We start from the raw sequence: 26,095 nt of genomic DNA, 5'->3' as shown, positions 1-26,095 counted from the left end.
TTTACTCGACGCAGTGCACCACTGTGCCGTTTGCCTAGCGACTGGAACTTTTAGAATGAGTCTGGTGACCAGCATCCTGGTGGAGGCCGGAGTCCCTCCATTGAAGGTTGGGCATGCACAACTGCTCGCCAGTTACGTTGCACACATTCGTAGTTCTCCTGAGCATCCAAATTACCGTCTCCTTTTCCCACCCACGGCGGTTTATCTCCCGAATCGCTGGCCCAGGTCAGGGCTTCCAATTGCAGTTCATGTCCGATCCCTTCTTTCTGAACTGGAGTCCTTGCCTTTACCACCTATACTTGAGGTCCATTCACGTACACCTCTATGGTGTACACCTGGGCCGCAGCTTCACCTGGACCTTTCACATGGCCCTAAGGACTCAGTTAACCCGCGGATCTCCGCTGCCTCTTACTCTAGATTGTTGACAAGTACGGAGGCCACAAAGTGGTTTACACAAATGGCTCAATGGTTGATGCTTACGTCGGCTTCACGTATGTCCATGGAGGATATATTGAATAGCATTCCTTGCCTGGTGGCTGCAGTGTATTCACTGCAGAGCTGGTGGCTGTATCTTGTGCACTTCAATATATCTGTTCATGCCCCGAGGAATCGTTTATTCTGTGTACTGACTCCTTGAACAACATACAAGGTATCGACCAGTGCTACCCTCACCATCCTTTGGTGGCGTCTATCCAGGAGTCCATCTATGCCCTGGACTGGTCCTGCCGTTCAGTGGTGTTTGTGTGGACCCCAGGACGTGTCAGGATCCCAGGCAACAAACTTGCCGACAGGCTGGACAAACAGGCTATGTGGAAACCGCTTCTGGAGATGGGCCTCTTTGAACCTGACCTGCATTCTGACCTACGCCGTAGGGTTTTTCGGCTTTGGGAGACGAAATGGCGTAACAGTATACACAACAAACTGCGTGTCATTAAGGAGACTTCAAATGTGTAGAAGTCTTCCATGCGGGCCCCTCGCAGGGAATCAGTTTTCTTCTGCTGGCTCTGCATTGGCCATGCTTGGGCGACGCTCGGTTACCTCTTGCGCCTTGAAGACCTGCCTCTGTGTTGGTGTGGCACCCAGCTGACAGTGGCCCATATTCTGGTGTACTGACCCACTTTGACTGCCCAGCAACGAAATCATGGGTTACCGGATTCAATGCCACTCATTTTATCTGACAATGCCTCATTGGCTGATTTAGTTCTATGTTTTATTCGCGAGGGTGAGTTTTATCATTTGATCTAAGTTTTAGCACATGTCCTTTGTCGCTCTGTGTTCTCCACTCTAGTGCTTTTAGGGTGGAGGTTTTAATGTGTTGCAGAGTGACTGGCTTCGCCTTTTTATTCTCATGGTTGGCCAGCCACTGTAATCTGCTTTCTTGTTTCATTCTCTTCTGTTTCTAGCATATCTCTGTTGTTTTCTTGTCCTCCTTTTTTCCTTTTAGTGTTAGTTGCCTTTCCTTCATTCTTGTGGTTTTTCCTTTCTTTCCGGTTTGTGTTATATCTCTTGTCTGTTCTAGTCTCACACTTGTGGCATTTTTTTTATGAAGAACAAGGGATCGAATGACCTCGTAGTTTGGTCCCCCCCCCCCCCCCCCCCCCCCCTTTAAAATCAACCAACCAACCCGACGCTGAAGTCTTACTGTGTGCCATTTTAAACTAAAGCTTGTTTTTCTCTCATCTAATTGTCTATGATGTCATAATCCCCTGAACAGTTTTCATGCTACTATATAATTTTGCAGGTACAGCACTGCAAATATAGTGGTAGTAAAAAAAAAGTACTGATTAAAATGTCATGTCTGATGCTGAAGTTTTACTGCATGAACAGCAAAAATATAGAAGCAACAAACTTTTTTCCTCTCATCATTTTGTGGGGTGTCAATGAGAAAAAGTTTTATAAAGATTTGAAATTATGTGTAAATTTTGTTTTAAGCCATGAAGTGCTCTCATTCTGAAATACTGAGTGAATAAAGCCCGGGCCTCTGCAGTTTTGCTGCCTCAAGACAAATACAGTTTCTAACTGTAATCTTTGTCTTATTGTGTTAAACTTTTACCTAAGATTATATCATTTAATGAATAGTTTGTGGTAGCATTTTAAATTTGTTCAATAATTAAGTGAAATATTGAAAATCAAATTTTTGTTGCCTCTGGAGGCCATTAGACAACCTTCGTTCTGGGTTCAGAGACAGTCACTTAGTGATACGGATGTGATAACTGTATTAATTAACTTGGGATTTAAACTATTCTCCAATGTGCTGTTTCACCATCTCCTCCCAATAATTCAAAAACGGACAGGAGTGTAACAGTGTGGATTTCTCCCAGGAAAATCAACTGCGGGCCAGATCTATACTCTAAGGCAAATTCTAGAGAAGAAACTCAAATTCAGGATTGGCACACATCACCTCTTTCTAGAGTTTAAAAGCAGGATATGGTAGTATAGATACAGAGTAATTATATCATGCCTTAGCTGAACTGGGAGTCACTGGAAAATTGGTAAGTCTCATGAGAATGAGAATGAACGAGACACGTGTGTCTGATACACTAAACATTGAAAATGGGGTACTGTAAGGCCATGTATTAGTTTGCCTCCTTTTTAATGTCAGCCTGGAGAAGACAGTGAGGGATGCAAATCTTTTCAGCGGGGGGATGATCTTTCAGAAATCAGTCCTAGTACTAATGTATGCATATGACATAGATATAGTGGCAAGAACCTGAAATGCAGTGAAAGTGACATTTATCACTCTTGAAGAGGCTATCAGGAACATGAGATTAAACACTAACCAACAAAAAACAAAATACATTGCTGCCAGAAAGTCACACAAGGAGAACATGTCAGCCTCAATAACAGTGGGAAACTATACCTTCGAGAGAGCTGAGCAGTTCAGGTATCTAGGTTCGATAGTCATCTGCTTAAACAACACTTTGTATTAAATCAGAGACTAATAGCAGCCAATAGAAGCTATTTTGCTCTATCAGGCCTGTAATCATCAAGGCTTCTGACCTGCACCACCAAGTTACTTATCTGCATAACGGTTATAGAACCAGTTATCACTCCGAAACTTTGGCCCTAATAGCAAAAGACCATGAAATACTGGATGCATTTGAAAGGAGGATTCTTCAGAGAGTTGTCAGCCCAATTTGTGAAAGAGAAATGTGGAGGAAAAGATACAGTCATGAGTTTTACATCATTTATAAAGACCCACCTCTCACAAGATTAGTGAAATCTTACTTATTGAGGAAGGCTGGGCATCTAGCATGGGTGAATGATGCGGAAGTACCCAAAAAGGTATTATGTACAAGGAAGTCCAGGAGGACAAGAGGGCATGGTCATCCAAGAATCAGATGGGTGGATGGAGTCATTGAGGATGTCTAGAAAATGGGTTATAGATATTGGAGAGTTTTAGCAACAGAGTGAGATAAATGGCAGAATATTGTTGAAGAAGCCAATGCTCACAATGAGTTGTAGAACTACAACAGAAGAAAGTAACAACAATCTATGCATGGGACAGTAATTTCCTAGTTAGGGTGCTGCTAGTTTGTGACCAATGATGCGGGATGACACAAAACATTGCAGAACCCATTACTTGTTCTTGGACGGCAGGCACAATGAAAGTGAACCTGCTTGCATTCACATTTCAATGCAGTCCAACATTCGGCCACTTTCACATCTGAATGCCACACAAATTTAGATATTGCACAATATGACCGGCCGACCAAATGGAGACGCACAATGAGGCCTCTTCCAAACTCTGGTTGGTGCTGATAATGCTGTCTCACCAAATATGCAGCATCTTCGTGTCCTTCACAGTGATCTCACTCAACATCTGATGCTGGTCACATCCCTTGTATACCGTACCATGGTTGGTAACAACACTAATGCACTCCGATGGCTTTTCTGCCTGTCACAGAGGATTGCAACTGTAATCATTTCATACTCACTGGTAGTGCGTATGTATATGAAGTTGATATAATAGAGGGAAGCATTCCACGCGGGAAAAATATATTTAAAAACAAAGATGGTGTGACTTACCATACGAAAGCGCTGGCAGGTCGATAGAAACACAAACAGACACATACATACACACAAAATTCAAGCTTTCGCAACAAACTGTTGCCTCATCAGGAAAGAGGGGAAGGAGAGGGAAAGACGAAAGGATGTAGGTTTTAAGGGAGAGGGTAAGGAGTCATTCCAATCCCGGGAGCGGAAAGACTTACCTTGGGGGAAAAAAGGACAGGTACATACTCGCACGCACACACATATCCATCCACACATATACAGACACAAGCAGACATGGAACTGTTTGTGAACTAGAAATGGTGGATTTTATAGCGGCGGTAGTGTTGAAAGCGGTAAAAAAATTTTTTTGGTTATGGTTTGGAAGTGGGTTACGTATTATTAAGTATATATAGGCGGGATAAAATTGTATAGCAGATAACGGTAAAAAGGAGAAGGTGAGTACAAAGTGAAACTACTGGCAAAAACAGAAAGAGAAAATAAGACAACAGAAAAGAATTCGAAATGCAACAGTGACAATAAAAAACGTAATTGTTGGGTTCAAATTACTGATATCAATATAATAGAGGGAAACATTCCACGTGGGAAAAATATATCTAAAAACAAAGATGATGTGACTTACCGAACGAAAGCGCTGGCAGGTCGATAGACACACAAACAAACACAAACACACACACAAAATTCAAGCTTTCGCAACAAACTGTTGCCTCATCAGGAAAGAGGGGAAGGAGAGGGAAAGACGAAAGGATGTAGGTTTTAAGGGAGAGGGTAAGGAGTCATTCCAATCCCGGGAGTGGAAAGACTTACCTTGGAGGAAAAAAGGACAGGTACACACTCGCACACACACACACATCCACACATATACAGACACAAGCAGACATGGAACTGTTTATGAACTAGAAAGTCTGCTTGTGTCTGTATATGTGTGGATGGATATGTGTGTGTGTGCGAGTGTGTACCTGTCCTTTTTTCCCCCAAGGTAAGTCTTTCTGCTCCCGGGATTGGAATGACTCCTTACCCTCTCCCTTAAAACCTACATCCTTTCGTCTTTCCCTCTCCTTCCCCTCTTTCCTGATGAGGCAACAGTTTGTTGCGAAAGCTTGAATTTTGTATGTGTGTTTGTGTTTGTTTGTGTGTCTATCGACCTGCCAGCGCTTTCGTTCGGTAAGTCACATCATCTTTGTTTTTAGATGTATATGAAGTTGCATTGACATCCAACCATCTCTTCTGGGTGGCTCACTTTTTTATCAGGCAGTGTAGTTAGCATGCTTATGACAACAGAGCTGTCATTTCTACTGGTGAAATGATGTGAGGCATAGCAGTAATGGAAATTTTGTGGAATAGGCTTAACATTTTTGTTGCTGTGTCAAATCAGGCGTGTATAGAGTGGTTCATTGCTCTACAGTACTATGTAAGCTGGATATATCAGTTTTCTAACCCAGTAGTTGCCTTCATTAACTTTCTGCTATTTTCCACTGCTCTTCTGACAATTATTTTGTTCCCTCTGTTGGCAGCAGTTTTGATACAGCAATCTTTAAATGCTACATATATTTAATTGTGTTCAAGGGGTTGAAACATTAGATCTTATGACCCAAAAAATATGTTCTTTACCAAATATCAATAACCCTCTCATTTTCCTAAGAAACAACTTTAATCTGTATTTTAAATATCTTTTTATCTGTCTGCTAGGCATGCAATTTCTGAGGGTAGATTATGTGGAATTTTGTAAATGTGAACACTGGAATGAGTAAATATCAGCAGTAAAAATATAGCAGACACACCCAAGGGGCTCAACCAAAAATGGTAAGATACAGACATGTTTAATCATAGGACTTCAAGCTGGGTCCCAGTTTTTTAGTAGAGTAGGTATAAAATTACTTGGTCCCTAGTGTCCCAGATGATGGGTTAGGGGAAGAGACGATGGTAGTGGTGGGGACTTCCTTGTGATGAGACAGCACTGTAAGGGAGGCATAGTTCTATCGCTGAATGACACACACAAACACCTACCATGCAGAATTTGTAAGTTACAGCTAGAAAATCTGCAAATGATTTTATTAACAGGTTATGCCAGTACAATCAATAATTCGACAAGTCAACCAGTTATGTGCACAGGATTATACTGAAACTGCAGCAATTTATTTTCACCTTTCTTGTACACCTTCTTTTTTTCTTGTTGTTCTCATGTTAAAATTAGCTTCTTTTGTCAAAGCACTGTGGGGTTTACACAGTTTCACCTTGCTAACATGCTAATGCAGTTGCAGTTGCGACAGGATCCTGAAACAGTCTACAATTCAACAAAAAGTTGACGGCAAGTAAGGCCAATAGCTTAAGAAAAGCGCTTGCTGGGAATAAAAATAAAAAAATCCTTCACTTATGTTGTTACAAACACATACTAATTGTTATCTCACTAGCTGCTGGTGGCCCTGAAAATAATTGCAGTATTCAATTGGAAAAAAATCTATAGTCACTCATCTGTCACAGGAGATAGTTAGGCAATAATTTGTTTTGGTATCCTACCCTGTGTATGAGATAAGAGAGATGTTACGAATATTTCACTTTCACTCTGTTACTTGTGCAGGTGATCAGAAATGAGTTCACTACATACATTCCATGTTCTAGAAGCTGGAGACAGGTACAGATCTCATCTCAAGTTTAAGAAAAATTCAAATTATTAACTCCATTTTGTACACAGAAATATATGACCTAACATGCACCAAATGCAAATTCATAGTGACCCATATTTTCCATTGCAAACTATTTGTATTTTTTGAAGCACCTTAAATAATGTCAGAATATTAAAATAACTATGACCATTAACAAAATATAGGAATATGGGCTTGGGACAAGGAATGAGAGAGGAGAAAGACTAATTGAGTTCTGTAATAAATGTCAGCTAGTAATAGTGAATACTCTGTTCAGAAATCACAACATGAGGAGGTATACTCAGAAAAGACCGGGTGATGTGGGAAGATTTCAGTTAGATTGCATCATTGTCAGACCGAGATTCCAAAATCAGATACTGGATTGTAAGGCATACCCATAAGTAGATATAGACTCAGATCACACTGTAGCAGTGATGAAGAGTTGGCTGAAGTTTTAAGACATTAGTCAGGAAGAATCAATATGCAAAGAAGTGGGATATAAAAATACTAAGGAGTTAAGAGATATGCTTGAAGTCTCTAAGGCTATAGATACAACAATAAGGAATAACTCAGTAGTCAGTACAGTTGAAGAGGGATGGGCATCTCTAAAAATGACCTTCATAGAAGTTGGAAAGAAAAACATAGATACAAAGAACTTAACTGCAAAGAAATTATGGGTAACAGAGGAAATACTTTGGTTGATCGATGAAAGGAAGAAGCACAAAAATGTTCCAGGAAACTGAGGAATGCACAAATACAAGTCACTGAGGAATGAAATAAAGAGGAAGTGCAGGGACGCTAAGATGAAATGACTGCATGAAAAACGTCAAGAAATCGAAAAAGAAATGATCGTCGGCAGAACAGACTCGGTATACAGGAAAGTCAAAACAATCTTCGGTGACATTAAAAGCAAGGGTGGTAACATTAAGAGTGCAATGGGAATTCCACTGTTAAATGCAGTGGAGAGAGCGGATACATGGAAAGAATACACTGAAAGCTTCTATGAGGGGGAAGATTTTTGCCTGATGTGATAGAAAAAGAAACAGGAGAAGATTTAGAAGAGGTGGGGGATCCAGTATTAGAATCAGAATTTAAAAGAGGCTTGGAGGACTTATGGTCAAATAAGGCAGAAGGGATGAATAACATTCCATTAGAATTTCTAAAATCATTGCAGGAAGTGGCAACAAAACAATTACTCACTTTGGTGTGTTGACTGTCTGGCAACATACCATCTGACTTTTGGAAAAATATGCACACAATTCTGAAGACTGCAAGAGCTGACAATTTTGACAATTATTGCACATCAGCTTAACAGCTCATGCATCCAAGATGCTAACAAGAATAATGTATAGAAGAATGGAAAGGAAAATTGAGGATGTGCTAAATGATGATCAGTTTGGCGTTAGAAAAGGTAAAGGCACCAGAGAGGCAATTCTGATGTTGCAGTTGACAATGGAAGCAAGACTAAAGAAAAATCAAGACACGTTCATAGCATTTGTTGACCTGGAAAAAGCATTCGGCAATGTAAAATGGTGCAAGAAGATTGAAATTCTGAGAAAAGTGGGGGTGAGCTGTAGGGAGGAATAATAAGAGTGAATGACCAAGAACAAAGTGCTCAGATTAAAAAGCCTGTAAGACAGGGCTGTAGTCTTTTGCCCTACTATTCAATCTGTACATTGAAGAAGCAGTGATCGAAATAAAAGTAAGTTTCAGGATGGAATTAAAATTCAAGGTGAAAGAATATCAATGATATGATTTGCTGATGGTATTGCTATCCTGAGTGAAAGTGAAGAAGAACTATATGGTCTACTGAATGGAATGAACAATCTAATGAGTACAGAATATGGACTGAGAGTAAATCAAAGAGAGACGAAAGTAATGAGAAGTAGCAGAAATGAGAAAAGTGAGAAACTTAACATGACGGACAGAGCAAGGAGGACATCAAAATCAGACTAACACTGGCAGAAAGGGCATTCCTGGCCAAAAGAAGTCTACTGGTATCAGGCATAAGCCTTAATTTGAGGAAGAAATTTCTAAGAATGTACATCTGGAGTACAGCATTGTATGGTAGTGAAACAAGGACTGTGGGAAAACCATAACAGAAGTAAATCGAAGCATTTGAGATGTGGTGCTACAGATGAATGTTGAAAATTAGGTGGACTGATACGGTAAGGAACACGGAGGTTCTACGCAGTATCGCAGAGGAAAGGAATATGTGGAAAACGCTGACAAGGAAAAGGGAAAGGATGATATGACATTTGTTAAGGCATCAGGGAATGACTTCCATGGTACTAGAGGGAGCTGTAGAGAACAAAATCTGTAGAGGAAGACAGAGATTGGAATACATCCAGCAAATAATTGAGGATGTAGGTTCCAAGTGCTACTTTGAGTGAAGAGGTTGGCACAAGAGGGAATTCGTGGTGAGCCACATAAGACCTGTCAAAAGACTGATGATAAAAAAAAAAAAAAAAAAAAGGGGGGGGGGGGGCAGTTCCTCATGAAGTTGGTGAAAGAGCCTGTGACAGGCAAAAGAATCAAATTTTGTTACCAAATAGTTTCTGTAAAATCATTTCAGAGAGACTGTAGAAACGCAAGTGTGTGCAAGCCTCCAATAATGTTGTGTAACCAAAACTGGTAGAGAATGTTTTGTTTGTAATGGGTGAAGCTCACAGCTCAGTAGGCAACAGCAAACTGAGGTGGATGCCCATTTGGAGTAGAGGGATGGACTCACCCAGTGCTGAGAATGAGAATGCATTTCTGCACCCAGACCAAATTAGATGTCATTCATTAACCAAATGAAAATTATATCCAACTCTTTCTACATAGTCAGCAAGATAACTGTGTGTGATTGCATTTATGGGATAGCAGTAGGTCCCATAAACTGAGTTGTAAGACCTGGAGCTGTAAAAGAATATCTGTTTGTTACATGGGAGCAACCATTGATTAGGAAGTCACATAAAATGGAAACAGACTGACTTAGTTTTATTGTGTTTCTTCAGGGTTTGCTCTCTATGCACTTTCAACTCACAGGGAAATACTTCCTCCCCCACCATAGAGACCATTGACCATCTTGAATTAGTATCTCTAGACAGGGATCTGTAACAAAGTGAGACCATCTGGGCCCTGTTTTTTTAATGAGATTCACAATCCGCATACTCCTCCTCATCATTGCTTGTGGGATGAGATCCCGGTCAATAGATCCATTAAAAGCATGAAACCAGAAATGTTGCAAGTAAGATATCGGCTTACCAGGAAACTAGAAAGACAAGAGTCCCATGAGTAACAGAAATAAAGGATTAGGGTAGTGTGGAATCAGTAAAGAGGATATGAGAAAAGTGGTGGTTCAGAGCAAAAATAATGGAGATGTGATTCTGTCCAAAGGGAAAACAAGAACATGAAGAGAATCCTCAGAATAAATGTTGATGATGATGAGTCAGCAAATAAAAGAATATTAGTGAATGAGAGACCCAAAGTTACTCAGTTTACTCCTCCACCTAACTGTGATCCACTGATCCATTCCCACTGCCCTCAAAACATCCCCTGTTAAGTTCCCAGAATTTCTTAACCCCAAACCTTGCCTCACTATCAATCCCCAAATCCCTCAAAATGGACACCAACCTCACATGCATAGAGGGAACTTTCAACCCTCCATCTAAAAACTGATCCTAGCCTTATAATCCTATTTGCCTACATAGGCTCCACCATGGTAGTTATGAACCAAAGGGTTTAACTGACACAGGAACTCTGCCATTGGTCATATGTGTCCATCTACAAGACCTACCACAGCGATACATACCAGAAGTCCAGCTGGATCTCCAGTAACGTTTCAAATCTCTAGGTCCATCCCAGAACTTCTCCCTTGAATCTGTCTTCCTCCTCACACCTGCCACTCCCCGTACTCCTACCTTCTACGTAATTCCCAAAGTATGTAAATCCAACCTCACAGTATGCCCATTGTGGGTGGTTACTGCACTCCCACAGAGAGAATCTCTGCCCTTGTAGACCAGCACCTTCAGCCTGGTACCAACTGCTTGCCCTCCTATATAAAAGACGCCAATCATTTCATCTACCAACTCTCCACACTTCCTCTCCCTTTACCACCTGGCACCCTGCTGATCACTATCAATGCCACACTTCCCTCTGCACTAACATCCCCATTCTTGTTGCTATGGAACACTGCCTTTCTCAGCACCTGACTGACACCAGACTTACAACTTCCTTCCTAGATGGTTGATTGGTTGATTTGGAGGTGGGGACCAAACAGTGAGGTCATTGGTCCCATTGGATTAGGGCAGGAAGGGTAAGGAAGTCAGCCATGCCCTTTCAAAGGAAGACATTTAGGGAAATCATGGAAAACCTAAATCAGGATGGTCGGACGCAAGTTTGTCCTTTCTGGTCACCATGACCAGCTGTATGCCCACCCACAATTACTTCTCCTTTGAAGGCATTACCTGTCACTAATTCATGGTACAACAATGGACACCTGTATGGCACTTTCTTATACCAATTCATTCATGAACTATCTAGAGTAATTCTCCCTAAACATCCACAATCCCAGGCCCCTCACCTGGTTCAGATTCACTGATGACATCTTCAAGATCTGGATGGAGGATGAAGACACTTTATCCTCACATTCCTCTAGAACCATAACACCTTCTCCAATTGCATCTTTCCAAATATGCCAAGGCTATCACTGAGGCCTTCACAGACCGAAATTATGCTTCCCATCATGACCAGAAACAGATTTGTGGTGCTTGTCTCCCTGGTCACATACCATTTCCCACATACCCACTGTCTGGCCACAAAGGATCGTCCTCCTCATAACTCAGGCACCACCCAGGACTAGAAAAACTGAATCCCCTGCCAGTGTTCCACCACCTCTTGTCATGCACTGGAGTGAGCAATATCCTCCCCACCTCTCCCACAGTGGTATTCTGCTACCCACCCAACCTACACAGTACCTTTGTCTGTCCCTGTTTCACCTCTGCTCCCAGTCCCATGTCACAGGGCTCAAATCCACTATAGACATAGATGCAAGACCTGTCCCATATATCCTCCCACTACCACCTACTCAGTCTATCACAGGCATCTGCTACCATATCAAAGGCAGGCATGTGATCTATCAACTTGGCTGCAACCAATGTGCCACATTCTATGTGGACTTGACATCTAACAAGCTATTTGTCCACATGAATGGCCATCACTAAGCTGTGGCCAAGAGTCCAGTTTCTCACCACACAACTTGATTTTCTTCTCAATAACACCAGCTTTTCTATATCGGGGAAGTGGGAACTCCACTTGCAACATATCCTTTGTTCTCATAACCCCTAGCCTGAACCTTTGGTAGTCTTTGCCCTCCACCTGTCTATCACCTTCTTTGCTCCCAGTTCAGCTCTAAACATGCCTTCTTTCCTGCCAGAGCACCTGCATTAGCCCTTTATCCTTCTATATTTCTTTCTTTCCTTTCCTTTCCCATTTGACACCCCACCCCCCTCCCCTTCCCCTTCCCCTCCACCTCCACCACAGAACAGCTCTCCAATGGTCAATGCTGCACCTAGCAGTCCACTATCCTGTCCCTATTACATACCAGCATGCTCCCACAGGCAGCACTAGTATCTTCTTCCACTCCTACCTTGCTATCCTTACCCCTTCCCATCCCCCACCTCTTCTGTACTAATGTCCAACACAGTTGCAGTTGGATTTTAGCAACCAAAGACAAAAGTGTTTGTGTGTGTGTGTGTGTGTGTGTGTGTGTGTGTGTGTGTGAGAGAGAGAGAGAGAGAGAGAGAGAGAGAGAGAGAGAGATCTGCATCTGAAGAGAGATTTAGTTCATAGCTGATTATATGTAGTAAGCTTTTTTTATCCAGTGCCTCCTTAGTGTGGTTACTATCGTTTTGAGTTACACAATAACATGCCTTACACTGATGCTGTTCACATGACAATGTGAGATGATGTGCGTCTGACCTAAACTTGGCTAATCCTAGATCGACGTTCCGAGAAAATAATCTGTCATTCTTTCATAGGATTATTACTTCTTGTGAGAGTAGTAGTAAAGTTATACTAGGTGATGTATTTGATGGATGGTTGCTTTGTTCAGTCTGTCAGGCTGTGGAACAATGCTTCAGAGCCTGTGACTACCAAAAACAGCACAAAATACAGAATACTAATAAATACAGTATATAACGACATGTTATTAATTTGGTTTGTATGTACTTCCTTCTTTAATTTTCATGTGAAAATATCAACAGCCTTTTGCGTTTTATATCCGGTATTGTATTTACATACTTTTTCTACCCTCTCAGCTCTCCATCCTCTGTAAATGAGTAAATTTGATTGACCACCAGACAGATCACTGAAAATGTCTTATTACAAGTAGCTATAAACCTATAAGCTGAAACAAATGCCCATACTTCACTCTTACAAACTATGCTTTACCAAGATAATTTATCAGTGTTGTGTTCTGTAAAGTTCTCCTTATTACTTAGTATTTTTGGATAATTGTACTGCACTTATTCAAAAATATGTGCAGTACCATTTATAAACAATTGGGTTAGAGCACTGAACAAAAATATTAAGTTTATGAATGCCAGCTTCATTGATATAAATGGTACGATAATGTGCAGAGTGCTCAATTTCTCTACTTCTGCTTTCAGCTGTTAAATACTCCAGTACTCCATCAGAGAAACAACAGGAAAGGCATAGTGCCACCTGGGACAGCAGGTATGTTAAAAAATGAAATAACATTATGTGAAAATTTTAAGGTTTATTTTGTTTTCCAGAATAAAATGTGGTCATCGGACACAAATATTTTTTATTGCTCGTGGAGTTATGTTTCCTCTTTGTAACTAAATTAAAGGCAGTTTGTTTTTTGCAACATCCGTTTCATTTCTTTTACTTATGAGGCATATTCAGTGGCCTATTATACATGTTTGTTCCTATGTATATAGTAAATGCATTATTTAGTACATACAAATATGTTACTACATTACATTTTCTCATGTTTTTCTCTCATTTTATTGTGGTTAGAAACAACTTCTGCAGCACAAATTTCATGAGGATAACCATTATTTTTCTGCAAATGATTTAGTTCTCCATGCTACCAAAGAGTTGTTTCTAACCTTAACATCAATATAATGTTGAATTACATTATTTATTTTGCAAAACTGATTTAAACATGTATTACAGGCCACTGAAGATGCTTGATAAATGAAAAAAAGTGAAATGTATATGCAAATAACAAACTGCCTTTCATTTAGTTGCAAAGGCAGAACATGTCTGCATGACTTTTGAAGCAGCAAAGAAGTGATGGGAAATGGAAAAAATAGTGATAATACAGCCATGACAGGCATTTCCCATCATGTTATGCAACAGTTTCAAGACTACCCACATCAGACTCGACAAGACCATCCAACATATCAGGTTCAATTAGTCTTGACAAATAAATAATGTAATTCCACATTATATTAACACAAAATTCAGAAACAACCCTTTGGTAGCACAAAGAGCAAGATTTCCAGAATAGACTTGGTTAACTTCACAAAACTTTGCTGCGAAAGGTGTTTCTAACATAAGAAACTAGAAAAAAAAGAGAAAATGTAACATACTTGTAACTACTACATAATGCATTTATATATGTGTGAATTTTGAAGGAAAAACAGAAAACGGAAAATAAGATGGTATTTTTACTATGCTTTACCACTTGTGGCAAATTAATTCATCATCTTCAGAAGCTGAGTATTAATTTAGCATTAGGCACTGGACTCGCATTCGGGAGGACGACGGTTCAATCCCGCGTCCGGCCATCCTGATTTAGGTTTTCTGTGATTTCCCTAAATCACTCCAGGCAAATGCTGGGATGGTTCCTCTGAAAGGGCACGGCCGACTTCCTTCTCCATCCTTCCCTAATCCAATGAGACCAATGACCTTGCTGTCTGGTCTCCTTCCCCAAAAACAACCCACAACCCTATTAATTTAGCAGATGTCAGTATCTTCTTCATAGAAGCATAATTCCATGATATGTCCAGAAATGTACATATTGTATGTGATTATTGTAAACACAGATTGATAATTTCCTAAACTGGATCAAATCTATGTGATTCTGGACATTTTATGGCATTACGCACCTATGAAGAAGATATCGACACCTGCTAAATCAATACTAAGTGCCTGAAGATGACAAATTAATTTGTTGAAACTAGTAAAGTATAATAAAAATATGTTTGCAACTGACAACTGAATATTTTCTGAAAAATGTATACTAAAGTCACTGAAAATTACAGCCTTGAATAAAATAATAAGTTTATTTTGTTGGTTGATTGAAAGAAGGATATTTGAGAATTTTAATCTGATACAATTTTTAAAAAAATAATGTTTAACTGTTCCAGGAAAAGTTTAACAGCAGAGTTTGCTTTAATTCACACATTTGTTACTTCTTAAACTGAAATATATGGTGTGATTATTGCATTGTAGCTAGCTCTCTAGTTTTCATTATATCAGGAATCCTCTACTTCGTTTGTTGTAGTCTTACAGTATAACCAGTGATGTTACATCTAACATGTCTAGTGTCACTTTCATTGTCATTATAGAAGTAGAAGATTTGTAAACTCAGCAAGTATACTGATTTACAATGCCCTACATCTAACAGTGTTATAACATAATGCAGAAATTTATGTTTTGGCCTGTTCTAATTTGTTCATAATATTTTAGAAGGTATTTTAGTTATTTACACTATTGGCCATTAAAATTGCTACACCATGAAGATGACATGCTACAGATGCGAAATTTAACCGACAGGAAGAAGATGCTGTGATATGCAAATGATTAGCTTTTCAGAGCATTCACACAAGGTTGGCACCGGTGGCGACACCTATAACGTGCTGACATGAGGAAAGTTTCCAACCAGTTTCTCATACACAAACAGCAGTTGACCGGCGTTACGTGGTGAAACATTGTTGTGATGCCTCGTGTAAGGAGGAGAAATGCGTACCACCACGTTTCCGACTTTGATAAAGGTTGGATTGTAGCCTGTCGCGATTCTGGTTTATCGTATCGCGACTTTGCTGCTCGCATTGTCGAGATCCAGTGACTGTTAGCAGAATATGGAATCGGTGGGTTCAGGAGGGCAATACGGAACACCGTGCTGGATCCTAACAGCCTCGTATCACTAGCAGTTGAGATGACAGGCATCTTATCTGCATGGCTGTGATGGATCGTGCAGCCATATCTCAATCCCTGAGTCAACAGATGGGGACGTTTGCAAAACGACAACCATCTGCACGAACAGTTTGATGACGTTTGCGGCAGCATGGACTGTCAGCACGGAGACCATGGCTGTGGTTACCCTTGATGCTGCATCACAGACAGGAGCGCCTGCGATGGTGTACTCAACGATGAACGTGGGTGCACGAATGGCAAAACTTCATTTTTTCGGATGATTCCAGGTTTCGTTTACAGCATCAAGATGGTTGCATCTGTGTTTGGCAACATCGCGGTGAACGCACATTGGAAGCATGTATTCGACATCGCCATACTGGCGTATCACCCGGCGTGATGGTACGGAGTCCCATTGGTTACACGTCTCGGTCACCTCTTGTTCGCATTGACGGCACTTTGAACAGTGGACGTTACATTTCAGATCTGTTACGACCCATGGCTCTACCGTTCATTCAATCCCTGCAAAACCCTACATTTCAGCAGGATAATGCATGACCACATGTTGCAGGTCCTGTACGGGCCTTTCTGGATGCAGAAAATGTTTGACTGCTGCCCTGGCCAGCACATTCTCCAGATCTCTCACCAATTGAAAACTTCTGGTCAATGGTGGCCGAGCAACTGGCTCATCACAATACGCCAGTCACTACTCTTGATGATCTGTGGTATCGTGTTGAAGCAGCATGGGCAGCTGTACCTGTACACGACATCCAAGCTCTCTTTGACTCAATGCACAGGCGCATCAAGGCCGGCCAGAGGTGGTTATTCTAGGTACTGATTTCTCGGGATCTATGCACCCAAATTGCGTGAAAATGTAATCACATGTCAGTTCTAGTATAATATATTTGTCCAATAAATACCTGTTTATCATCTGCATTTCTTCTTGGTGTAGCAATTTTAATAGCCAGTAGTGTATGAATTTGAAATTAACATAGTTACTTATGTATTAGCAATTAACAAATAGTTACAGAATGAGTAACTGCTTAACAGGTAGTAGCAAACTCGAACACATGAAACTGAAAGTCTTTTAAACAAACTGTGTTTTTGTTGATTGATGTATCATTATTTGCCAGCTCTCACCTAAGTGTAATGTGCACAGAATTTATACAGAATTGTAATGAAACTTCCTGGCAGATTAAAACTGTGTGCCCGACCGAGACTCGAACTCGGGACCTTTGCCTTTCATGGGCAACTGCTCTATCCACTGAGCTACCGAAGCACGACTCATGCCCAGTACTCACAGCTTTACTTCTGCCAGTACCTCGTCTCCTGCCTTCCAAACTTTACAGAAGCTCTCCTGCGAACCTTGCAGAACTAGCACTCCTGAAAGAAAGGATATAGCGGAGACATGGCTTAGCCGCAGCCTGGGGGATGTTTCCAGAATGAGATTTTCACTCTGCAGCACAGTGTGCGCTGATATGAAACTTCCTGGCAGATTGAAACTGTGTGCCCGACCGAGACTCGAACTCGGGACCTTTGCCTTTTGCGGGCAAGTGCTCTACCAACTGAGTTACTGAAGCATGACTCACGTCCGGTACTCACAGCTTTACTTCTGCCAGTACCTCATCTCCTACCTTCCAAACTTTACAGAAGCTCTCCTGCGAACCTTGCAGAACTCACTCCTGAAAGAAAGGATATAGCAGAGACATGGCTTAGCCACAGCCTGGGGGATGTTTCCAGAATGAGATTTTCACTCTGCAGTGGAGTGTGCGCTGATATGAAACTTCCTGGCAGATTAAAACTGTGTGCCCGACCGAGACTCTAACTCGGGACCTTTGCCTTTTGCGGGCAAGTGCTCTACCAACTGAGCTACCGAAGCACGACTCACGCCCGGTACTCACAGCTTTACTTCTGCCAGGACCTCGTCTCCTACCTTCCAAACTTTACAGAAGCTCTCCTGCGAACCTTGCAGAACTAGCACTCCTGAGAGAAAGGATATAGCGGAGACATGGCTTAGCCACAGCCTGGGGGATGTTTCCAGAATGAGATTTTCACTCTGCAGCGGAGTGTGCGCTGATATGAAACTTCCTGGCAGATTAAAACTGTGTGCCCGACCGAGACTCGAACTCGGGACCTTTGCTTTTCGCGGGCAAGTGCTCTACCAACTGAGCTACTGAAGCACGACTCACACCCGGTACTCACAGCTTTACTTCTGCCAGTACCTCGTCTCCTACCTTCCAAACTTTACAGAAGCTCTCCTGCGAACCTTGCAGAACTAGCACTCCTGAAAGAAAGGATATAGCGGAGACATGGCTTAGCCACAGCCTGGGGGATGTTTCCAGAATGAGATTTTCACTCTGCAGCGGAGTGTGCGCTGATATGAAACTTCCTGGCAGATTAAAACTGTGTGCTAGTTTCAGGAGTGCTAGTTCTTCAAGATTCGCAGGAGAGCTTCTGTAAAGTTTGGAAAGTAGGAGACGAGGTACTGGCAGAAGTAAAGCTGTGAGTACCGGGCGTGAGTCGTGCTTCGGTAGCTCAGTTGGTAGAGCACTTGCCCATGAAAGGCAAAGGTCCCGAGTTCGAGTCTCGGTCAGGCACACAGTTTTAATCTGCCAGGAAGTTTCATATCAGCGCACACTCCGCTGCAGAGTGAAAATCTCATTCTAGAATTGTAATGCTTTAAAAGGTCCAATTTCCTCCTAGCTCTATTATCTTTCCAAACTGCCTGCAGCCTTTTTCTTTCAGGTGAGGGAATTCAAAGTTCTCAAACCTTATGAGTTTTGTAGTTTTTGTTTTTTTGGTGATACCCTGCTGCATGGTAAAGAATGAAGCAATGACCTGGTAAACTATAATTTTCATTATATATTTGACAAGGGAAATATTGAAAAAGTTTGAATGAATTGTGCACGCAGTAAATGGTATGTTTCAATTAATACTTGCAAAACCACTATGATAAATTAAGAGACTAATGAAACAATGTCTGCTATGCTTTAAAAACTGCATGGCACTTGACATTTTTTCCCTTTTGTTTAGTGATGATGAAGCACTAGAGCTCATTAAGAAACCTCAGGAAAAAATGGCTACAGAGCTACAGACAGCAAAGCAAAAGGGTAATTCTCCTGCAAACATAGTTGCTCAGAAAAGCAGAGAAATACAACAAAAGGTATGATATGAAACACAAACAAGCCACTTGTTATTTATTATATTGGACTTCTGGAAAGTATGATAATGAGACAGAGTGGAGTTTCTTCCTCTATCACTAATGAATATTTCCTTCATCCTTTCATATTCCTTTTTGCATTTTTCATCCAGTAAACATAGTATTATTTAATAAATTCTGAAAACTCAAAGTTAGTGACTGACAGCAGAAGCATACTTGAAGTTTATTCCTGTTTTTATCCTCAGTCATACTATCGTAACAACTTTGATCCAACATAGGCACTTTTCTTTGTTCTCCAAAAAATGAGTGTATTAACCATATACTTTTAAGAGTTTAACCTGTCACTATCATATTTTTAATATCTTGCCTCCTGCCTATAGTATTAAAAAAATAGTAGCTCAGATGCAAAAGAAATGGGTATTGAGAGAATATTGTCACACTGTAGCCACATTCGAGTCTAAATCCAGATGTTGTCTCATCAGTGAAACAGAACTCTTAGCACTGAAGGTCCGTTTATTAAGAACACCAACTTACAGTCAGAACAGAACTGACTCCTGGACAGAGAGGGCAGTTATTTATACTAACATCAAGTATTGCAGAAAGCTAGTATTTATACAACTATCAAATATTCTGACATATAGACATTACAAAACCTTCCAGAAGTGATAAATACAAAACAACAAATAATTGCTGGTGATCGGGTTTGAACCAGCGACCCACACCACACCAGCCAGCAACGCTAACCACTACACCACACTGATGACACCTGAGCTTGCAGCATTGCTCCCTCTCCTGTAAAAATAGTAACGTGCAGTTTCAGAAGTCCTCACTGGAGCCAAGCACTGAACCAGGTATATCTTGTCACTGATCCTCTGTATGGCAATGCAGGTGAATACTCATTTTCTGATTATGTTGTTATGTTCTCTTCGCTATGACGGGAATTGAAAAGAGCTCCTCCCATCACAGCCAAGTCCTCCTATTGAAGCTTCACGGTAGTTGAGTGATTCAACGTTTTCCTGGAAGCTCCCATCATCAATCTGAGCCTCTAGATTGAAGTAGGGTTTCATACAGAGGACATCAATGATGTTTCTGTACTTTCGTCTCCTCGATGATTATAATCCTTGACTTCGTATGTTACATCCGACAAGTGATGAAGGATATATGTTTTAGTAACTTTTCTGATATTCCCACTTCCCACATAGGCATAAAAAGCTGTATCAAGTCTCCCAGGCTGTGTCTTGCAATTGTACCTAATGGTTACTGCTGAGCAGTTGCTCTTTCTAACAGCAGACCATACATGCAAAGCAGTTGCGTCTTTACCTGCAGTTGCTCATACTCTAGGCAGATGGGCTATGCATGGCTCTGTTTAAAAAGAATAACTCGATGTACTCACGGAATCGAGCCGCGCGTGTCTGCTTTCATGCCCTGCAGCTGATTCACTGCAAAAATAACTTGCAACTGTGATTGTATAGCCAAATAGTCTATGCATTGGCTAGAATTGCGAGTAAATAAAATACACAAAAATAAAAAATAAAGTTAAATAAATAATTTAATAGAAAGGGTTGTATCTTATCATCTGTAACCACTGTAGATGACAAATCACTTCCCAAATGAATGAGAAGTGGTCCTACAATATTCATTTAAAATACAGACAGAAAATACCCTTATGTTGAGAGTGTTACAAGAATGGTAGCAAATTCCTCAAACTAAATAGTCACCAACAATATGCAAAAACTAAGTCCATATTGCAGTCACGACACACGAAATATTCACCAGCTCAAAGAGCTCAGAGTTCAACATGATGATTCACAAATTAATGCATGTGATATGAACAGTAGTAACTCATACTTTGTCTATTCTCATTTCTCTAAATCAAGTGGCAAAAGTTAGAGTCTTACGCTGGGGCACATCCAGACTTCACAAAATGTAAGTCCCTTCAGAAGTTAAAGTGTGGTAGCAGTCGTTCACTGCCCAGAATTAATCATCTCCACAACCGAATACCACTTGTTATCACGAGCAGGTCTGCCTCCCTCCAGAGCTCACAGAAAAGTGTCCAGAATGGCTGCCTTGAGCTCCACTTGACTCTCGTAGTGTTCTGCTAGTGTCTACTTCATCCTCACCAAAAATACATCTTTCTTCAACTCTAAAGACATGATTTGATTCAACATGACCACTTTTCCTTACTAAATTAATATATTATAACAATATTTAAGTGAAGAAATGTTATAAATATTCTGTCACCCTCAGATAATTTACAATGATAATAAATAAAGGTTTGACCATAAATAAATAAGGCAGTATTCTTGTGCAGGTGGACTCACTATAAATGATAACAAATTTTTGTTATATATTATTTAAACAGTTATTTACATTTTGACAGAGGCATCTTTTGGTTCTCTTTAAAACTGAGGAGTCTACTGACACACGCAGTTGACCACTTTTAAATTAGCACAGTTTTTTAATGGCACTTGCAATCAACATTTGAATAAAATTTCTGGCAAAATAATAAAGTGCTCATTAAATAAACACACAAGTATGACAAAATATGAGGTGTTGATGCTGTGTTCATTTGCTGTGTAAATGTGAAGAATATAATGTTCTGACAAACATCTGCATAATGAAAAAGATATAAAAGGTGCTGTAAACCAATAAATAAAATAGATACAGATAAGTAGCTTTCAGAGATGATAGGTGTAGTACAATGCTATCCTTGAGATATTGTTTGTTGTAATCACATGAATCAGTTAAAAGATGTTAGTTCAGAGGTTCATTGTGTAAATGTGTATTCACTGCAAAACATTAACTTCTGTAATTGTAAAGATATTGAAATGTTGTTGTATCATTGGATGCACCTCATTTATCTCAGATTGCTGATGTAATCAAATTTGCTTTAGTACTTCATGTGAATTATTATAGACTCTTGAAGAGCTGTAACAAGCTATCTTTCAGTTTGTCTCAGAGCCTGCCATTACTGAGAACATAGTTGGCCCTCTTAAGTGACTGACACATCATCCAAATTCGCCATACCAGGAGTTTCCTGTTTCCATTGACGCTGCTCGTCTCTGGCACCTGGCTTGCCAGAAAGATCAACTAGCCTGGCTGGCTGCAGCTTGCCCAGAGCCCTGGGCCTTCTAATGTTCAGCCATTCAACAAATTCGTATTACCTCATGCCAATTCTAGGCAACCAATCAGCTCACTTGTATACACGTAATGTTACAATCTAACTGGCTGTGCTTGGTGTTATAGTGCTCTCAGTCTTTCTCCTGGCCGTCCAGGGTTCGTATGTGAGCCAGCTGCATGGCATTGTCAGTCTTTGTGATGAGGTGTTTCATGTATTCGTCTTGCGTATCACGTGGGTAAAATGGGAGCTGTGTATCCATTGTCCTTTTGGTCTTATGATCGTGGGACAGAAAGAACGGTATGAAGCCTGTATTGTCTTGCTTTGCTGTGTTGTATGTGAATGTCCAATCTCTCTGTTTGACTTCATCGTACATCAAGAGCATATCTGCAAATGTCTTATTGATGTGTACTGTGAGACCATTCGTCTGTAGATAGTAAGTGTCACGCTGTGGGTGTCACAATATGAAATTATCTGTGATACTATATCGAATGGAAAACTTTTCTATGATCAGAGATCATCACATAGGGTGCTCTGTGCTTCAAAATGATGTCTTCTACAAGGAACTTTGAAATTTCCTGAGCCGTAGCATTTGGTACAGCTTTAGTGACAGCAAAGCAGATGAGGTGACATTGCAGACTATTATCCATTGATTCCTGTTTGTTGACTTCGGGAACCTTCCCGAGAGGTTGATTGGTGGAATGACACTGCTTCAGGCAGTATGGGTACCAGATGCTCCAGAGGTAACTGCAGTATATGCTTCTGTCATTGGTATTAGCTAAGGTGCATTTTCACATGTGCAACTTTCTGTGCACACTAGGTGAATGTGACCACTGCATAAAGAGGCAAGAAGATGCATGCACCGGTGCAGTCATGCATGCCTCTGAATTGTGCACACTGGTCACTGTGCTTAGGCGCATGGATGTCCCCACCCTGGACAAGGAGATACGTGCAAAAATAATGTGCCTGTCCAGGGTTCTCCCATTTTGCACTTTGTTTCACTATGTCTCATGTTAAAAGATTCAGTTTTTTGCATGCGTTCAAATCTGTCTTTGTGTAGCATTTTGGCCAAGTGGTTTACGAGAAACACATGCAATTTCAACCATATTTGTCTGATGGTCACAAAACATTTTCTTCATTTGACCTGGAATTGATCCCAGTTATTGAGCTTCTCTTCGTTGTTCTGAAACCATTGCTAGGCTGCGCCATCCAAGTAGAAGTACACATTAGCTAAATACATTATGTCATACCACCTGTTATATTTGGTGATTTGGTCGAATCTTTTCAGCCATTTTGTTGTGTGTTGACCAGCATCTCTGGAGAACACTGATGGATGCCTGATGTAGAGCTGACTTACTGCTGGCTTGAAACCTTTTGGCCTCCTGAATATATGGACTGTGGGAACACTGTACTGTTCGTATTCTGGTACCTATCCTTGCAGGTGAAGGCTTTTATGTTGCCTAATTGGAGACTCGGTGATGTAGATGTTTTGAAACACCCTGTGTCTCCACTAAACAATGTTATGTCATCCAGACTTGAAAGCTGGGTCATCTGTGAAATACAAGGGCTGTTCAGTAAGGAATGATCATAATTTTTTTATGGTCATAATTTCTCGCACTAAAATTTAATCTTATGATATTCTAATAGCTTAATGTGCAACAAACACGCCATAGTAGTTTCATTGTTGGGACTCCTGGTTCCCAACTGTGAGAGGCAGGCAAGGTCATACATGTTCAGTATCGCCTACTGCTGCAATGGAGGTAACACGCGAGGAACAATATATGGGTTTGAAATTCTGCTTTCGTCTCAACAAATCTTCAGTTGAGGCCTATACAGTGTTACAGGAGGCCTCTGGAGAGTCTGTTCTTCCCTACAGCACAGCTCGAAGGTGGTTTAAAATGTTTAAAGAGGGAAGACAATGAATTTCAAAGGAAGGTGGACCTGGTGCTCCAGTTACTGCTGTTATGGAAGAAAACATGAACACTGCCGCTGTCATTGTGAGAGAGGATCGATGAATTACTTTAAGATCACCTTCTGAAATACTGAACATTTCATTGGGTGCCACCGACATGTTGGTGACAGAAAAATTACACATGACACGTGTTTGTGCGTGATGGGTTCCAAGACTGTTGCTTCCCGAACAAAAGGACATTCGCGTGTAGGTCTGCATGCAGTTAAAATTGATGTTAGAGGAAGATCCAGATTTTCTTTCAAATGTAATCACTGCTGATGAAACTTGGCTACAACATTTTGATCCTGAGAGCAAACAGCAAACTCAATGTGGAAATCTCCTTCATCACCAACCCTCAAAGAAGCAAAAGTGGCTGCTTCTGCTGAGAAAGTTGGGTAATCGCAATCTCTGATATTCATGGAGTGGTTTATTAGCATGTAGTACCTGCACAAACATCAGTAATTGGACAGTATTGCAGGGATGTCATGAAAACATATCTGGCACAAAAGACCACATTTCTGTGAAGTAGCCTGGATAATGCGCGGCTGCATATTGCCAATGATGTTGCTGAATATCTTGCAAAAATCAAAGTGAATACATCCCTCACCCTCCATATAGTCTGAATTAAGCCCCATGTGACTTTTTTCTGTTCACTAACATGAAGAAATGCCTTTGTGGGAGGCACTATCAATCATCAGAAGCAGTGGTGATGGCTGCAGAGGCAATTTTGAAGGACCTTTCAAAAAATGGTTTCCAGCATGTATTTGAAGACTGCCAGAAATACTGGGACAAGTGCATCACATTCATGGGAGACTACTTTGAGAAGGACCATCAAAATTATGAGGATGATTATAGGTATGTTGTCAAAAAAAATTATCATCATTCCTTATTGAACAGCTCTTGTAGAACACTTAACACCAGTTTACAGCCAGAACAGAAATAATCTCCTGGAAGTAGAGTGCATTTATTTATACAGACATCTGGTATTCCAGGAAGCTAGTATGTGTAAGAAACATCAAATGTTCCAAATGTACAAACATTAAAAAATAAAATATTTCAAGAAGTGTCCAGAAATGATAAATTCAAAATAACAATTGCTGGTGGTCAGGTTTGAACTGGCGGCCAGCAGCATACCAGCCAGTGACTTTAACTGCTACACCGCGCTGATGGCACAGAGCTCTCGGTGATATATGCTGGTTCAGTTCCATATAGAGATAAGGATTGTTCATGTTCTGCAGATAGTTTAAAGCTTACCACAATCATAAAAACATAACCGTAAAAGATGAAAAATAGTACATTAGTAAATAACCACTAATTGTTGACAGGGAATAAAAAGCTATAAATTAGTTTCCCATTCAGTAATAACTTCTTCATCTTTGAAAGGCAGGCATGCAAACAAGTCATTGGTACAACTGTGGAAAAGACGAAGGCACCATCTTATGTGATATTTATTGTCAGTTCCATAAAGAGGACACTCCTAGTGTCTATGGATTCCCATGGTTCTATTTTCAGTTTGGAATGATGGTTATGAAGTGATAGACTTCTTAGAACACATCAATCGTTTTCAGAAAGAAATTTCAACGTGTTCTTTTTTTATGTTGACAATCATTTGATAGCCAGCTGTATACTTCAATAAGTATGCACCAGCAGACAGTAACTGTTGGTGTCATTTCCATATGTTCTCATTACAGCTTTGGTATACTGGTATCCTACAAAAATGTGCAGCCAGCCTGCTTGCCCCCCCCCCCCCCCCCCCCCCCCCCACCTTCTTGAAATACACCATCAGCCTTGTTCACAACTGCATTTCCCGTACATTTCAGGCAGTGGATCAGTAACCATGAATTTCAGATTTCACATTAATCTGCCTTTAAGAACAACGCAGTAATGTTTGTATGATGCATACAGACAGTTGAGGTATTTTCCGAAAGAACGGTCCATTGGTCTGTGTGCCCTTTTTTTGGGAAATTGTTTAAAATTAAAGAGCAGATTATGAAGAATAATCTATGTAGGTTTTGTTTCATTATCCCAGTGCTTGAGGTCAAAGCAGCATTTTATTGATG

General features: G+C 40.6%; 1 protein-coding gene across 1 annotated transcript in view; it reads left to right on the top strand.

Annotated features, from left to right (window-relative positions):
* LOC124595659 (zinc finger protein DZIP1) overlaps positions 1-26,095 on the top strand; it is a 282,685-nt gene that overhangs the window by 250,040 nt on the left and 6,550 nt on the right. The window contains exons 15-16 of the mRNA XM_047134501.1: positions 13,310-13,376; positions 18,840-18,969. Coding sequence (XP_046990457.1) covers positions 13,310-13,376; positions 18,840-18,969 — 197 coding nt within the window. The remainder of the gene's footprint in view (positions 1-13,309; positions 13,377-18,839; positions 18,970-26,095) is intronic.

This window comes from Schistocerca americana, chromosome 2 (assembly GCF_021461395.2).
Source record: "Schistocerca americana isolate TAMUIC-IGC-003095 chromosome 2, iqSchAmer2.1, whole genome shotgun sequence".
NCBI lineage: Eukaryota > Metazoa > Arthropoda > Insecta > Orthoptera > Acrididae > Schistocerca > Schistocerca americana.
The sequence above is the reverse complement of the archived record's forward strand: the minus strand, read 5'-3'. Positions and strand labels throughout refer to the sequence as shown.